The sequence below is a fragment of the Musa acuminata genome, chromosome BXJ1-9 (genome assembly GCF_036884655.1).
Source record: "Musa acuminata AAA Group cultivar baxijiao chromosome BXJ1-9, Cavendish_Baxijiao_AAA, whole genome shotgun sequence".
Lineage (NCBI taxonomy): Eukaryota > Viridiplantae > Streptophyta > Magnoliopsida > Zingiberales > Musaceae > Musa > Musa acuminata.
In genome coordinates, this window is record NC_088335.1 from 46,797,909 (window position 1) to 46,815,432 (window position 17,524).

General features: G+C 36.9%; 2 protein-coding genes, 1 non-coding gene and 1 pseudogene across 3 annotated transcripts; 3 read left to right on the forward strand and 1 right to left on the reverse strand.

Moving 5' to 3' along the window:
- Positions 1-107, forward strand: LOC135594548 (U6 spliceosomal RNA). Its single transcript, XR_010480102.1, has one exon. It is a non-coding gene; the product is annotated as a U6 spliceosomal RNA (small nuclear RNA).
- A 277-nt stretch (positions 108-384) lies between these two features.
- Positions 385-8,117, reverse strand: LOC103999160 (uncharacterized). The gene is made up of 8 exons (XM_009420824.3): positions 7,969-8,117; positions 7,442-7,530; positions 6,352-6,415; positions 2,843-2,920; positions 1,390-1,466; positions 1,243-1,309; positions 1,042-1,149; positions 385-598 (listed from the first exon to the last, which is right to left on the reverse strand). Exons 1-8 carry the CDS (start codon positions 8,038-8,040, stop codon positions 569-571), a joined length of 585 nt encoding a protein of 194 aa, XP_009419099.1. The 5' UTR covers positions 8,041-8,117; the 3' UTR covers positions 385-568.
- Positions 5,549-5,668, forward strand: LOC135594543 (U2 spliceosomal RNA; annotated as a pseudogene).
- Positions 8,118-14,105: 5,988 nt separating the features above from the next.
- Positions 14,106-15,229, forward strand: LOC103999161 (cyclin-dependent kinase inhibitor 1). Its single transcript, XM_009420825.3, has 4 exons — positions 14,106-14,501; positions 14,579-14,631; positions 14,702-14,869; positions 14,980-15,229. The coding sequence occupies exons 1-4, from the start codon at positions 14,163-14,165 to the stop codon at positions 15,044-15,046; spliced, it is 627 nt and encodes a 208-aa protein (XP_009419100.2). The 5' UTR covers positions 14,106-14,162; the 3' UTR covers positions 15,047-15,229.
- Positions 15,230-17,524: the final 2,295 nt, after the last annotated feature.

A 17,524-nucleotide genomic window follows, 5' to 3' on the forward strand; every position in this document is an offset into this window, starting at 1 on the left:
GTCTCTTTCGAGACATCCTATATAAACTTGAAACGATATATATAGAAGATTAGCATAACCGTACACAAATATGACATGCACAAATCAAAAAAATGATCTAAAATTTTAGTAGGTATTAGCTTGCTTGATCATTGTAAGAAAAACATTATGTTGTTAACACAACGACCGACATGTTTAGGAATGTTGTATGGTCATATTTGCTAAGATGCTGATACATATACTTTAGTCACCAAATAGGAAGTCAGAAGACTCTTTCCATGGGCAAACAAAGAGCCTACTGACACACTTCCTGAGATGCCACTGACCGATGTAAGTCATTAGAATCATGAAGAATAGGTGAAGACACACCAGTTCATGAAAAGAACCAACGGTTCTTTACAAGAATTCAGATGAAATCGGAGTTTCATAATTGCATCATACGATCAACGTCAGCTTACACACAAAGAAAGACATCAACTTTTGGAAAGTCATCGAGAATATCGTCATACATTTAGTGCTGCTGTCCAAGTATTGAAAAAGTGCATCAGGATTGCCCCACTTGATAGATAACATTAGCTAGCAGACGACATCAGCCTAGTCTTGCTTCTCTACGGAGTACCTGAAAGAACACGGAGAAGTATGGCTGATATCCATTCAGCTGAAACTTTAACGTGTAGCACAGTCTAGCCATCTTGGTTCAACCTTCAAATAGATTCACACATTCTCCGTAGTCACATGATATCTTATAGCCATTGACATTCTTAATTTCGTACTACCATAATTATGATACATCTTGTTGATTTCTAGGAACTGTGTTATTTGTTAATATTTTGGTATATAAATTTCTTGCTTGCAAATGATATGTAGTATTGGGCTTTCTTTTTTCTCATTTCCATTATTTACAAGAGCTTTTGTTGGTAGCTTTAGATTTTTCATTTTTTTCATTTCTCTGATTATGCATTCAGAACATCTAAATGAGCCTTCAGTGCTATACGGAAATGAAGACTATAGGCATCACATTCTGATGAAAGGAAGTTCATAGCAAAAGAATGTGTAACTGACCTCTTCTGCAAACTTTATCAAAATTGTAGTTCGTGGTCGCTGTTGGCCCTCCATAGGGACAAAGTGCGCCGTCACGACAGCAGGAAAACCTGCATTATCTAAGACACCCTTCGTAACAATCAAAAAAAGAATAACAGATAATTAGTCACTGCTTACAATTTAGTAAACTAAAATAAAATACTATTCAGCAGGGTATCATACCTTGACAATTCCAGCAACAAATGCCCCACAATTGAATGCTCCCATGTCCTTTGGTATGGATATAAATCTTATAAACCAGTACAAAATTCGGTTTAGTTTTCTGTACTGATGGCAGGCAGCAAAAGAGCCACAATAGTGATTCATTACCGGTTGACCAGAAGCTCCTTTTCGCTTATCATGTACTCATCTTCGTGTTCAGTTCCTTTCTCAAGCGAATCAGCCACCTAGTTGCATGATATAGGAATTATTATGTAAATAAAACAGTGAAATTTCTCGCTCAAAGCCCAAACAAAAAGATTTAATATGTTATTCTGAAACCTTCATAATCACCTCATCATTTTATGATAAGTCAATTTAACAATTTAAAAACATGTAATAGGAGGATGCAGCTTTTTGATAAAACCAAGGAATACCCTGGGGTAATCACTCAATCATTTTATGATTATGTCATCCATCTTGTCAAATAGAAACTCCAGTTACATATCAATATTTTCCTTTTTTCTCTTTCTTTGTTCTATCCTAATGCTTATTTTTCTCACTATATGTTTTTTTATTTATTTTTAAAAGGAATTATTATTTAGGTCATATGGTTGTCCACATATGTGCCTTTATATATTTGGGCATCATTTATCTACAGATACCTACCTCTATCGATACCAGTTTCATGGTGAAAATTAAAGCAGCGATGCAACACAAAAAAATTTAAAAAACTTAGGTAAAAGATAAGTTTTGGGAAGGATTTTAGGATGATTTGGAAAACTTAAAAAAAAATTAAGCCTACCCACCTATGTCAGTACTCTAGGCATATGGTTAAGATTGAATGGTGCACTAATATTAATTAGACAACTGTCATATGTTAAGCAATTAATCCAAGAGTTAACAATGATATCATAAAGCATTCTATACATAATCAATAGAAAAATGGCATCTTAAGTATAATTATGTAAAATTTTTCATGATGGAATTACAAAAAAAAAAAGGTATATCTTAAACCTAGATTATCTTTCAATAAACAGACATTTAAGAATATTTAAATTTGTCCACCGTTTTTAATGTATTCTAGATTTTGCATAACGCTTCTTTATACTTATAAACCACCACTAACTCTGTGATTTAACCTGTGGCTATTGCAAGCACCATGTTGGCTGGTTAGAGTTCATTCTACTTTTAAGTATTTTTAATGGTTTCTCATATCCTCATCCATAAGCCCTCAAAGATATATACATGAGTGTGTTTACGAGTCAGCATGTCAGACACCCTATCAGCTTTATAAAAATACTATTTCTATAATTTTTTATTCTAAGCTTTTATGAATAGAACTTCCATTGTTTCACATACAACTTTAGGTCATCATATTGCTGTCTATTTAAATTATTCTCCATCCAAGTGTTTCCATATGTCCCTTCTGTCTCCTTGTAGAATAACTGTGCATTTGTATGAGATCCCCCATGTCCTCATCCATGCAACAGCGGTGAAGTGTGCTTCTAAAGCTCTAATCACCATAACTCAAATTTCAAAAAATTTCTTTGCATAACTATATCAAAAAATCTCTTCAGAGAACAACAGTCATTAAACAAATAAAAAAGGTTGATATAGCTACCTTTCCGAAAAGCACCTTCCAAACTGTGCTATGCACAAAAGATAAAATCCCAAGTAATCGTGTCTCCCTTCTGTTACCCTATATTCAAGGTTAATACATAGTCAATAAGATTACTTGTACCAAGTAGTCATACAACAGAAACAAAAAGTCAGTATGTCCCAATCAGTCATACATTACCGAATTGCTAAAGTTATATTTAATATCTCAAAATGAAAATCAAAAGATGAGAGTAAATAATAGTCCAAGATCAGATTATTTTCAGAAAATTTGCAGAAAACCTTTTTGCAGAAAATTTGCTAAGTGTACCTTCAGTTATTAAAGACTTTGCTAGTAGTGTATACCAAATTATTGTCATGGACAACTGCTTCATTGCCTAGGCTAATATCTAGGCAATAGGCACGTCCCAGGTAAATACCATGATTCATATTTACATTATCTTATTCGTTAATTAATAGCTTCTGCAAGCTACAATATATGGTGAAAATGCTAATTTTCCAAAATCCTAGAACACGCTCATGACAGCATGTATTGACTAATCAAGACGATGATGAAGTGACTGCTCCTTGATTATTTATTTCCTTCACTGCATTTACTGCCTACACGATCACTTGAACGTTAGATCATTGCCTAGGTTCATCTAGGTTATTTGACTACTAAGGAAAAAATATGGCCGAGATAATGGTTGCATATATAAAATATTTAATTGCACAATCACACAAATTATATTGCAGGTGAAGGGTCTTTAACATAATATGTTGTATATTGCCTGCTGCAAAATAATACAAAGCTCTGCCTGAAACTAAAGGAGAAGTTTCTTGCTTTTCCAATTCATAGAAGGTTCAATATGATGGAAGTATTCAAAACATCACAATTTCGTTTACACGGAGCCCACTGAGAATGAAATATTAGGATTATGAAAAAATCATAAACTATCTTTTATGTAGGTTAAAAAGATAAGGGTGAAGAATAACTTCAAGTGATGCTATAGTATTATATCAGACAATGAAGAATTTGGTGAGTTACAAAAAAAGCAGATGTATAGAAGACATTGGGATGGAAAAAATCTCATGAAACATCAGAATGCTTAAACTTCAAGATTTGTAATAACTGATGACAAAATTAGCATGAAATCCAAGATATCATGGTTCACTGGATGTGCCAGATCTAAATAAAAAAAAGCCGAATATTGGGGAATTGGCCAAATCAGAAAGTTTTGTTAGGTAATAACTCAATGAATGAGGTGGTGGACTGGAACTAAAACACAAAGGTTCAATAAAATTTAAACAAACTTAAAATATAGCAGCTTATCATATTCACATGTACTGATGTGAATGAATTCTTCAGTTGTTCTTTTATTGGCCCATACATGGTTTCTATTATTGACAGAAGAACCCATCCACGTCGGTCAAATTCAACTTAAAGGGCCAGTCCACCTGATCCTGCAGGTTCCAAGTATTTCTAGCTGCTTCTAGTTGATTCCAACTGATTCTAAATGGTCAAGGAGCATCTGTGGGCTACTGTTGTTGCTCTTCAGATTCTAACATAATTTTTCTGATTTCCTCAATTTTTATCAATTTTAGCAGTTCATATAAAATTTCGGCCAGTTTCATGCATATTCTGTCCATTTCAGGGCCAATTTCTGCCAATATAATGTCAACTTATAATAAATGAAAATTAGCCTTCAATATCTGAATCGAACAGTTAGATCAATCTGATTAAGCCTAAACTAATATGTCTATTTCCAATCCACTTCTGATTAGTGACACTTGCAATGTACAAACAAGGAATAGTTGTTCAAACTTGCATCATGTAAGACAGAGGTTTTCATTGCTAAAACTGAAGAGAGATCTTACGGCTTGATGAAGACCAAATAGAAACCCCAAATCAAGCCTACTTTTTTTTTAAAAAAAATATTACTATCTTGATCATCAAAAGGTATTGATACTATGATAGTAAGATCGCAGACCTAGGGTCACTAGTAGTTTGTTGGGAACCTCATTACTGAGTTTCTATAGCGATTGAACAATGTTGGAATTAGCAAACTTGAGGTTCTCTCGTTTGTATTTTTATCATTAGACAATTACAATGCTGATGGTTGCTTGATGAATCTCGTTTATCTACATTACTTTCATGGTCCACTTAGATGCTAAACAAAGGCAGGTCAATAAGACAAATAAGGTTATAATGATTGTACTCATAGAGGCAAACATTGATAACCTAAATTTGATAAATCGAAATTGTACGGTCGAAGTGCTTTCTGGTTAGTTTCTGAAGCTGATAATGGTCTACGTGATGTGTAGAGAAAAGTTGAAAGTTGTTAATTGCCGGTAATGACGGGTAAAGGGGGAACAGGTAAGAGCCAATCAGCATAACTAGCACTATTGAATCTACAGTGTAGCTTAAAGTGGGAACAGGTTTGGTTCTTGATGGGCATTTTAATAGCCTAAGGATAATGTCAAGACAAAAGGGAGACCAACAAAAAAGCCTTCACTGTTGTTAACAACAAAAACTGGAGAAAGAATTACAAATTCAAGTTGGTGCAAAAACTCAGTTGGGGAACTTACAACTGTGAGAGAACACCAAACATCTAAATCTACAACTGCAGAACTGCTATAAAATGGTTGCTTTTAGTCAATATTTTTTTAATAGAAATCACACCTTAAATTCTTATCAGTTTAACACCTTAAATTCTTATCAGTTTAATAAAAACTTTCTCGGCCTTTTGGCTAAGATCAAGTGTAGTATCTGTTCTTATCAGTTTAACACCTTAAATTCTTGCATGCCCTAAAAGAAATCATGGTGTTGCTAATGGAACACAAAATATTTCATAACACCAGCAAATCTAAAGTCATCTGTAGATGTAATACATGAGATTTCAAAACAGTTCAGCTGAAGACAATTTTACTTTTGGGGGTCTTACAACTTACAAGCAAAAAGAAACAAGCACATTATCGATATAACAGATCAGTTTCATTTTCATTTCCAGGGCTGTTTTAAATGCTTCTAAGAGATCCTAAGCAACTCTTCTAGTTAAAGGAAACACATCGTTTTTTATGTCATTGTTATGATCATATAAGAACTAAAATTTAAAACTAAATCTAATCATCAGAGGCACCGACAAGAAAATGTTGGAAGTTTCAAACAATTTCATAATAATAGGAATAACAAGATAAATCAAACACTGATGGTCCTTTCTCATATCTATATGGTTATTACAAATTAAACAGAGGGAAGAGTTCACAAATTCAGAAGAAAGAAAAAAGAAAAACACTCACAAAAAACCATTTGCAGACAAGCTTTTATCTGTGAAAAATATGCTTTTCTGAAGTCATATTAATCATGACAATCAGCAAAGTTTGTCACTCATCAGCATGAAGTTATGCTTTTATGTCCCAAACAGTTTGAGCAGAAAAGAAGTTTATATTCAACAATCTGAACATAATCGTCAAAATTACACATAACTCCTCTGAAACGGAGCATCTGTACAGGCACAAGGGCACAACTCATACCTTCTCTCTATGGCAAAGAAGCTCAAGAACTCTTGCACCAACAGCATAGCCTGCATCCTCAAGCCTGCAACATTTAGTGAAGTTCTTTAAGGATCACACATGATAACTGAAATTGACCAAAAAGAAATAACCACAAATGTCTAAAGAATAGCAAACAAGAATAGCTCGAAAATAAAGAATGTCCATATAGAAAGGTATAAAGAATATACTAATGGTGAGTGTTCTGTAGATTTTAAAACAATTATTCATCCATTCCATATAGTTTTGTTGTGTCCGTTCACCATTGTTTTCATATTGTTAAGGACACGAATTCTTAGTTTTTAATTTATCAACGAGATCATAATAAAAGGTAGCGTGGTTAAAAATATGAACCACTTCCATATATCTTGAGATTTTACTTTAGCATATGATTTGATTTTGTTCCTATTCATAACAAGATGTGGCTGAGAGATTATGGAAACGTTGTTAATGAATGACAGCAAAAGAGAAATAGAAGAGAAGAAAAAGAAAATATTTAGGTAACAACTTCTTGTGTGGGGTAATCGAGTCAAGTTACAGGTGAAACTGGAAAACTTCAAATGACATTCCTGTTGCAGAAAACTTGTATTCTGCAGAATCAGTCATTGAATATATTTTTATTCAACATTTTGCCCACTTTCCTGCATCAGTTTATTCTGTCAATTTTAGGGAAAATTTTGAACTCAGTCCTCTACTGCTATGTTTTGTAGCACTTGCAGATCATGGTAAACAAAAGTCACACATGGATGGTAAACAAAAGCTAATTTTCTTCTCCATGAATGATTACTTCTAGAGGATGTGTAGGATCACTAACTCGTTAAACTGTTGAGCCTAAACCATTGGCCCAAAATGTCTAAGTTATCTCCCACTTCTTATGTGGGTATAAATCAGGATATTGCACCTACAATTCATAAAAAAATTTAGCCTTTATTTTTAGAGACACTTCAAACAACAAATTGCTTGTACCGAATGTCACAATTGAGTTGACCACAACACATGAAGATCAGAAGTATCGTGCCTTAAAACTTATATAACCAATTTGTTACCAGCAGCAACTTCAAGTAGCATTTACCTTCTCTCTAGCTCTGCAATATTATCAACTTGAGTCTGGTTGTACTGAACTAACTCTGAGAACAAGAATGCAAACGCACTCAAGCTGACCTGCAAGAAACATATTTGGCTTAACAATCACAATAAATCACACCATACGCGTGCATTTCCACGGCATAGCGTTCGTTGAATCACAGTAGCTGCCCTAAGTTCAGTTGAATATTGGCTAACAACAAATGAAAAAAAAAAAGAAGCCAAATCTCTTCAGAAACTATTAACATCTTCCAGCACGAACTATGCCACACTCCTAGATCGTGCACTTTAACTTGCAAAATCACAAAATATCTATCTTGCGGAACTAATTGATCATAAGGAAATGAAATATTTAATGATCAAAGAAGACCCTTGAGTTCTTGAACTTCGAAGACGAGATCTGGATATAAGAGGGACCATTTCGAGGGTAGCTCGAGAAGAATCGACCAATGGTGACTAATCAATCAAAGACGAAATGAGGGCGAAAAAGATCAGGGGTCGAGAAGCGAATCTAACCTCCTGACGGCCTCTGCTAAGAGGCTTTTCGAGCACGTTGGCGTACTGCTTGATCTTTCCTACGCCGATCATGGCTCTTCGCCCTCTCTCTCTCCCCCTCGATTTCGTCTTCCAAGCACACAGAGAACACCGCCTCCTTTTGTATATGATCCCAACATGATCGACCCGGTGAAGGGTCCTTAACGAATAGGTTCACCTCCCGCTAGTTTCGGGTCGGATTGGTAGATTCGGATCTAACGTTAATCTTGGAACGATTCGATCTCGGGCCTAGAATCCGACCCATTACAGATATATTGCCTAGCAATCGAGTCCAAACGCAAGATGCTTTATTGCTATTATACACTTAATCGTAATGGACTATAAACGGGTCTGAATTGAGGTTGACCCGCCACTCCAAACCTCCGAACCTCTTTCTGATCGTGACAGGGGTAATAATATATGTTCAATTTTGAAGTGAAAATTTGAATAATTTTTTATAAGTAGGAATAAGATTTCATAATTATATATCTTTAGAATTTTTTAAAAAAAATTAAATTATTAATTTTTTAATAAAATATTTAGATCTCAAATATTTTCTAATAATATTACTTATTTTGGTGTTTCCCAAATAGTATCTTAATTCAAAAAATATATATTTAACTATCCACTTTTCACCATTGTCCCTCGATCATCATCGTCACTCCAATTATTCTTTATTCTCATTATAAGATTTCATTACCGATATAGAGAGGAGGACAAGGAAAGAGAAAAAAATGATACTATAAGAAATAATGAAAGAGAAGCGATGAAAAAAAAAAGAGAAAATAATTGATGAGAAGGAGGGGAGAGAGGGGGGAACGATGGGCTATAACGGAGGAGGCAACGAAAAAGGAGGGTAGTATGAGAGTTTTTGAATTAGGATATTGTTTTGAGAAATACCTAAAATATAGGTATTTTATTAAAAAAATTATTTTTTTATTTTCTTTCATTATTCATTAGTTTTCTTAATGGAATCCATATAATTTTATTACTGCATATTGGCAATGTAAGGTGATATCATTGAATTTTAAATGAGGAACTAATAAGCAATGAATCTGTTCAAAAATTATTTATTTTTATAAGATCTGGATTTTTTTGTATTTCTTATAAATTTAATGTTTATTTTTGCATGAAGGTAATATACTTTTGCAACTTTTTTGAAAATGTTTAATTATTCACTATTCTTTTAGAACAACTCTATTTCAATATCAAAAATTGAAGAGTGGCAAATATGATAAAGGATCCTATACAAATTTCTTAGATGGTTAAAATTATCATTTTATTGTTTTTAAGTTTTATATTAAAACAAATAAAATTTTAGTTGAATGTCTTACTAAATATTTAAATAAGACTAAGGTGAGACATTGGGGTATAGACTTTATCTTAAAATGAGTCATCCAACAATCAGAGTGCATATATAAATATAAAATAGGATAAATTTCATAAACATAACCTAAAGTTATGAAAGAATTGGGTTGCTTTCATATCCAACCTCATATGTGTTTCCTCTTACTAATTTGACTCACATTCATCTGATTTAAAAAGTTTAATGTCATATTGTAGCTAAGGTTCACCAAAAAAAATCATAAAATCTTAAAAAGTAAATTATCGTTTAGTTTATCCTTATGGATAAGATGGGGATGATTGAGTCATAAATGAATGTGGTCTTATAAGTACGGTATTGACAATTTAGTTGCATAGAAAATATTAAGAAAATATTCATGAGGGATATGATGGGGATATAAAGAGGAATAACCTTTGTATATGAACAAATACTAGAAGACCATAATACGCAGCGGAATAAAATGGAAACACAATCAAACAAAATACCAAGATATACGTGAAAACCCCTTCAATGTGAAGGGTAAAAACCACAGGCAAACTAGAGATAATCTACTATGAGAATAATGAATATACAAATCTCAATCTCTTGCCCAAAACCCTAGCAACAACCACAAGAGAATAACTAGGATATAAGGATTACGTCACTACCCACAATATCTAAAACCTCCCTAAGTAATCACAGCAAGAGTCTACTGTAGATTTGATCTAACCTGAGATGAGAACACTGCTAGATGATTGAGAACAGTCTCTCTGCGTTGTCCTTGTCTTCTTCCCTTTCTTCTCTCTTTATTGCTACGAGGATGTCAACGTTGTTGCCCACGTTGCTATCTTTTTCTGCCTATTTTCTGCTTCTAAAACGTAACCCCCACACCCCCCTTATATTCTTATATTGATCTAGGGTTAGGTCAAAGGGGTGTGGATTGTGGGCTGATAAAGCCCACCATGGGCTGAACCCACTTTGGGCTGCCAGCCCAACATGATGAAGCTTAAAGAGATAACTAACAAACGTCTTATATTACTTAAACACTATAAGAATTGACATATATTAGGAGATTAATGTCCAATGTGATATAATTCTAATTTTTTTACTCAAAAAAACTTTACTTATATGTTCTATACATGGTTACTTTTATAAGAATAAAAAATAAACAAGAGAAAGCTAAACTCAGAAATGGAATAGCATAGAACTCTTCATGGAACCTCAATTCTGCTGAGAAATTGAGAAGAAACTATGTTATTGGGTATAGTAAAATGTCTAGATCTAAAAGAAAGAAATGAAACCCAAAAACCATGAATATTGTTTTTACTATTTCTCTTCATGTTATTTTTTATCTTGTATTTTTTAAATATATTTTTATCTAGGGCTATTTCCCTAGAAAATAGCCATATTTTGGGTATTTCTCAAAAGCTACCACCTCTTTTATTTTTTCTTAAATAGTACCCATAATTTAAAAAAAAAACCCAAAATATCCCTATTTTTTTCATCAATTTTTTTATCCATTTTTATCAGTTTTAAATTACTAAAATATTTTTATTTGACTCATTACAGTATTTTAAATAATATTTATATTTTTTATTAAGGTATTGAAAATAATGTAAATGCCATTGAAGAACACTATTTATATTTTTCATCGTAGACCATTAAGGTATTACATTTTTAGGCTTATATAGTTGGTTTGATTAAGGTTAAGAGTCAATTTAGATCATTTATAATATCTTCGAGTAGAGATTATAGTATTTTTATTGTGGTGGCTAAAACATCGTAATAAGTTAATTTTTATTTTATTTTTTTTAGGTTCTGTTTTTTTCTAAACTATTATAAATAACTATTTGAATCGTAGTATGATATATCAAATAGTTTTTAGTATGTTTTTTATTTCATTTGACTTATTTATAATATTTGTAAGTATGTTTCATAGTATTTTTGTTATGGTAGTTAGAACATTGGACTAAAACATTGTAACAAGTGAAAAAAATTTTAAGGATGGTTTAGATTTTTTTAAAATTAGAGGTACTATTTAAAATAAAATAAAATATCAATTGAAAATTTATCTAAAATATAAATATTTTATGGATAAATCGCCCCTTTTATCTACAAGTAAAACAAGTAATATAAGGTAGAATACAATTAAGGTGCTGTCACACTCAACAGGACCGAACACAAAAATGGACTGAGTGCAGGTACTTCTCTCGGACATCAAAGGGTCTCCACCCCTACCTTTTTACCGTCCCATATTTTTCATCGTCATGCATGCATGAACGTACGTGATTTCTTCGTCATCTTTTTCTTTGCATGGAATCAGGCCATGGAAAGCCTTTCACATGAAAGGAAAAGAGACTCGATAGTGCATCATTGATGACTTCTCTTCCCTAAAAACAGCTCAGAAAAATTTGGAACTTCTTTTTGGTGAGGACCACGTACTCTTTTCGTGCTAAAAGAAGCACATCAGAAGGAAGTCACTGAGCTTAATGACTGAACTACAAGTCTGTCAAAGAACCAGTTTAAGTTACTATTGTAGCAGGCGTTGTGGAAATCACACTGATTTTTTCCTTTGTATGAGTGTTAAAATTTATATTCATTATAAAAACTTATATATGTGATGCATAAAACATTATGGTAGATCAGTAAAACCCATGGAACCAACTCGAACTTGTGTTGTTCCAAGGCATTTAGTTCGACAGAAATGAGTCCTGTTGGGAGAGGAAATGTCATGTGATTGCAACAGTACAAAGCTTTACAAAAATCCAAATGACTGGCGATCATTCTCAGCTGTAGGAAGACAAGATATGTAGCAGTCTAGCATTCATCAAGAAGTGTAGGAGGTTCAGCGAAAGAGGGATAAGATATTGACTGGTCGGAGCTGACCAGCGAAAGGATCACATGCATGCTACAGCATGTTGAGTGCCCAACTCATTAAGCTTTTACCAATGGAGGTACACTCTCGAAAGTGAGATTAAATGTCAGCTACTAGATTGTTTCGGACTCTCAGTGACAACCAGTACTCTTCTAGTAAATCTCCAAGTCACTCCACAACACCATCAGTACATTAGAAGACAGAGAATGATGTCTTTTACACCAAGAACATGGGTTGCATGGAAGCTTTGTACCTCCTCCACATACACTACATTTTATCTCTCCGGCGTATCCTGAATGACGTTGTGGGTAAGTAACTACAATTCTTGAGAGAGAGAGAGAGAGATAGAGAGAGAGAGAGAGACACACAAACCTTTTTACCTGGGGCAAGGATACACGGCACCTTTTGTAAGCCTGTGCATGGAAACAGGAACCTATTCATGGACAAGGATTTCCGTCCCCGCCGGTGCAGTGTCTATGTGCGCTCCTAGTTGCACCAACCAACCTTTATTCCTTGGTCGACTCTTCAAGTGTGGGAGTGTCATTTTATCTACTTGTTGTCTCGCATGGGGCCATTGTAAATAATGAAAGTTCATGTTCTTAATATGTATCAAACTCTGAGAAAATTGGTGAAAAATAATAATAATAATAATAATTTATAGGCACAAATTATTTAACGAACGTTACGTAAGCGGAATTTAGATCGAGTCGACCATTTCATGGCTACTTGGATAAGGTTGAAGGAGCCCCAACTTTGCTTCTGCGCTGCGCTGAGCTCGTACTTCCATGGCAGGAGAGAGCTTTTATTGTCAGGTTGTAACCGTCATCGCAGGGGAAGCAGCCATTTTTTCACCACGGTAAGAGACCACGGGAGAACGTTGCCGTTGTACTCTGCAGCATGGAACAATCCGTCCTCTTCCTGCACAACAAACACATCCGTCCATGGTAAGTGACCGCGGACACCCATGCGAGAGGCCAACCGGCTAGTGTTTGCCCCTCCTCACTCACCCCTCATTTTCTCAACTCCATTCGTTAATTATTGGATTATTTTCAGAATTTACATGCACATTTGATATATATATATATATATATATATATATATATATATATATATATATATATATATATATATATATATATATATATATATATACTGCTCTGACCTCCCCCAAATTAACCGACGGTTCTTTCCAATCGTACGGTCCGAGTTGTTGCTATTCGAAACAGGAATGTGGGGCCTACAGAATGGCCACTCGGTGGCCCCCACTGTCAGGTACCCGGAACGCCGGGACCACCAGGGCCGTGGTCCCCAGTGGACGGCTGGTGTGGATTCCCCCCAACCACCACGAATCGCGTCGCGACCTTTTTAAAGCAAAGGCCAAGCTTCGTCATGATTACGCCTCTAATCCATCTGGGCCGTACGATCATCTAGACGGACGGACACGTAACGCACCTAACGGCTAGCGGGTGTGAAAAATGTCCTTAAAGCGGAACGACGTTAAGTATGCAATTATGTAACATCAATGCAAGCCGTTAATGTCGGTTTAAGTTCTTTTTTTCTTATGTTATTGTCGTCGTTTTAAATCGAATCAAAGTATGTCACAGGAAAAGAAGGGCACTTAGCGGTCGCGAACGTGTTGTAGCCGTTTGATGTGGGTTAGACGGAAGGAATTGCGCGAGTTCACTTGACCGGTTTAATCCCGCCCGATCCATACCATTCGCACGGGACTCTATGCGAATCTCGAATCAGCCGATGGACCAGAAATGGGCACTGACCCGCACACACGTCGCGTTCCACTTGTCTCAAAATCCCAACGGCAAGATCCTCCTAACGGTGCCGTAGCGCTACAATTAACGGGATGAGCATTCAAAAGTAACGGAAACCCAGCGGGAAGCAAACCTAACCGTCAAGTCGGATCAGAACACCTACTTCTTCGCCATAGTCCTCATTTTCAGTGTCAGAAAATTAGGGTGAGGGATGGGGAGGTACACGACGAAGTGCAGTAGAGCAGTCGATGAACTCGCGGTTATGGAGGTGACCCAGGATGTGGGAGCGAGGACGAGAGCGAGGACCCTGGCCCTCGCCTCCGCCGCGGCTGTAGCTGGGTCGAAGCGGAGAAATGCGGCTGCGCCGCCCCCAGAGGTGGTGCAGACGTCGACCTACCTCCAGCTCCGTAGCCGTCACCTCGTCATGATGACCCGGGGGAAGACGCAGCGACCGGCGAACTCTTCTGCCTCTTCAAATCCCGACCCCTCGGTGGAGAGGGTCTCCCGTTGCTGCAGCAACGCTTCCAGCGAGGTGGTGTTCAACGAGCAGGCAAGTCGGAAACGTAAATTATGGTGTAATTCAAACTCGTCGTCTCGAATTGGCTCAGTGCTCGTTTCTTGTTTTAGGATGGCGAGGTTTTGGATAGCTCGACGTGCAACTTCGATTCCAGACGAGCGAGGTTGGTGGCTTCCAATTCTTCAAAATTCCCCACCCCTGCTTCGGTTTACGCCATACTGCCTCGATTTCAGGAGGGAGATGCCCCCCTCGAACGAGGCGCAATGCGAAGCGGGTGATCTGGAATCGATGACGGAGGCGTGTTCGAGTTGGAGGAAGGCAGAGGCGACGCCGACGCAGGCAGAGATCGAGGAGTTCTTCGCTGCAGCGGAGAAAGAGCAGGCGCAGCAGTTCGCCGACAAGTAAGCTCCTCTCACTACAGCGCACGTTAGCAGGGCGGGACTCTCCGTTCGTCGTCATAAAATTGAAGCCTTATGATGCTTATTACTTTGCCCGTTCCGTTTCGCCGCAGGTACAACTACGACGTCGTCCACGACGTTCCGTTCGACGGCCGCTTCGAGTGGGTTCGAATCAACTAACCAAGGGAAGCAGAAAAATAAGGAAAAAGGAAAAGAACTTTTATCATTTTATCTCTCTTTTATCTGCTTTTTGTATAGCATCGCGAGCTCCACCTCCTGTGCGACGAGGCACACGGAGCGGAAGAAAACGAAGCTTCCATATTCTCTTGACAGACCTAATAAATTCTCTTCTCCACTGCCCCATCTTATTTCCATCGTCTGATCTCGATCGCACGGCCCTTTATGGCCGATTATTTTCGATAAAGGGCGGAGAAACCGAAGGAGGCACGGAAAGGGGTAGCAGCTCTCGGCGGGTGGTGGCGTGCCTGATCGTTGTGGGGCGAAGGGTGCGATGCACATTGTACGAGCTCTCAAGAAGACCTCCGCCGAGCGCCGCGTTCCGCCACGTGACGGCGATCCTCGTGGTGGAAGGCTTGGTAGAGCGCCGCGATGCACGTGGTGAGCGCTCCTTCCCCTAATCCTCTCGTCGCCTGCCTTTTCTTGTTTGTTTTCTCTTTCCGCTGGTTTTATGGCGACCGATTTAGCCGGATCTTTGAACCACTCGTTCCTTTGTTGATTTGCTATTCTTGGGGGTGCATCGGATCCGGTGCATGGGTCATCATGAGGTAGAAGAATGGCGGCCAGGATGGAAAGAGAGGGGTGGACGGGAGTGGAATGTTAACATCTTTGAAATTAGTGCGCGTCGCGTCCACCGAAGAATGAGATAGAAAGTGATGATTAAAATACAGAAAGATAGAGGTTTATCAAAGCAGAGAGAGAATCATGGAGAAGAAGACTGAGATCCGTGCTTTGCGGCGGGATATACCGCATCCGAGGTGATGAAACAACTTTGAGTTGCGGCATGGAGTTTGCCGTTGGACTTTTGGGTAGAGGCAGGGGACGACGATGATCCCTAAGACGCGTAACATTCCATGAATAGCACAGGATAGAATAGTAGCCTATATCTTCTTCGACGTGTTGACTCTGTACGCTGCTTCTCGATCCGCCAGGGGCCTCGAAAAAGGGTTCATTTCTCGTGTCAGTGGTGGTGACTGTAGCTTGATGCGTACAAATGGAGAATGAGAGCATCAGCAAGTTTACTGTGTGAGACAGGTTAGTTTGTCTATATCAATGGAAAATATATGACGATTGGGGGTGGGGTTGGGGGATGGTAACGCTGAGCAAGTTTTGATCAAATGAGTTGATTTGGACATTGTCGAGATGGAACTCATTATTCCTATAAATAATTGCGAGGTGGGGATTGTTACTTGTGGTAGTAAGTTAGATTTGATGGTCACTGATTAGCATATAGAGGAAAGAAAGTATTTAAAATAGGAAAAAAGAAAATAATAATCAAAGAAGCTGCATCTACTAAATGCATTCTAATTAGTAAGAAAGTTATGTAAAGGTTTTCTCCATTCATCAAATTAGTGTTACGTTTGGTTGAAGATTCCTTGGTGTTATGAAACAAAACAAAGATGATACACTCTTGCAAAGAACAACAAAGGTTTAGAGAGAATACAAAGATTGAGGAGTAAACAAGGATAAGATATTGAGATATGAATGGTAATGTTTAAGTGCCAATAAGAATCATGAATGTTCTATTTGTTGAATCCACAAATGTGGGAGAGGGCATCAATCTTCGTTGAATCCACTTAATTATCAAATTAAAAATAAAGGTCGAGTGGATTTTATCCTACTCATATCTATCCCAAATTTTATCTATGAAAGTCCTATTACGGCTTAAAGGAGTTGGATGACTAAGGTCTAGAAGAAACATGTTAAATAGTTCATCACATTTAGAAATAACAATAGAATTCTTCCAAATATTTGTAATTCATGGATGCGTACATGTTGCTTTATGGGCTCGTACAATGGGTTCCCAAGGAAAATTCCGTTAGGAATTATACATGAGCATCGTATACTATAGAATAGAGCACCTATCCACCCTGCCCAGATTAGGCATACAAGCGGTTTTGATGGGATCAAATGATTTTTCATGTATTTTTATCTTTGAAAACTCAACCAGAGATTCTTTTACTTGTATATATTTTCCCATATGATCAATTATCTCACGACATTGGGATCATATTTGCGTACCAACTTAAGATATGCATGTAAATACTAATACCATTAGCTATATTGTTGGAAGCCACAACACGTGACATCACATGTTAGATTAGCTCGAAATCGATGGATAAAAGATAATTTTGACAGCAATGATCATTGTGTTGGGAAACCTAGCACATTGCATTTGTTGTAATCCAAGGTGAGCTAAACAACAAACAAATCACCATCCAAGGTGAGCTTCTAACTCTTAAATCGCTTGGCCCACTAAGTTCTAGACATCATACTCCACTCTCCTAACTAGAATGTTATGATTGTCGTTGACATTCATCATATACACATACATCCTCACCCCTCATCAATATCACAAGAACACATGATCCCATCAATGCTAGTTCAAGGTTTGTAAGCACCATCATGTTGGCCATATGC

Excerpts from the sequence above, each read along its gene's own strand:
- LOC103999160 (XM_009420824.3), bottom strand. The coding sequence starts at position 8,040 with ATGATCGGCGTAGGAAAGATCAAGCAGTACGCCAACGTGCTCGAAAAG. Across the intron at positions 1,467-2,842 it reads GGAAGGTGCTTTTCGGAAAG|GTGGCTGATTCGCTTGAGAA; the intron begins GTAGCTATATCA and ends TCATGCAACTAG. Across the intron at positions 1,310-1,389 it reads AAGGAGCTTCTGGTCAACCG|ATTTATATCCATACCAAAGG; the intron begins GTAATGAATCAC and ends CTGGTTTATAAG.
- LOC103999161 (XM_009420825.3), top strand. The coding sequence starts at position 14,163 with ATGGGGAGGTACACGACGAAGTGCAGTAGAGCAGTCGATGAACTCGCG. Across the intron at positions 14,502-14,578 it reads AGGTGGTGTTCAACGAGCAG|GATGGCGAGGTTTTGGATAG; the intron begins GCAAGTCGGAAA and ends TTCTTGTTTTAG. Across the intron at positions 14,632-14,701 it reads TTCGATTCCAGACGAGCGAG|GAGGGAGATGCCCCCCTCGA; the intron begins GTTGGTGGCTTC and ends CCTCGATTTCAG.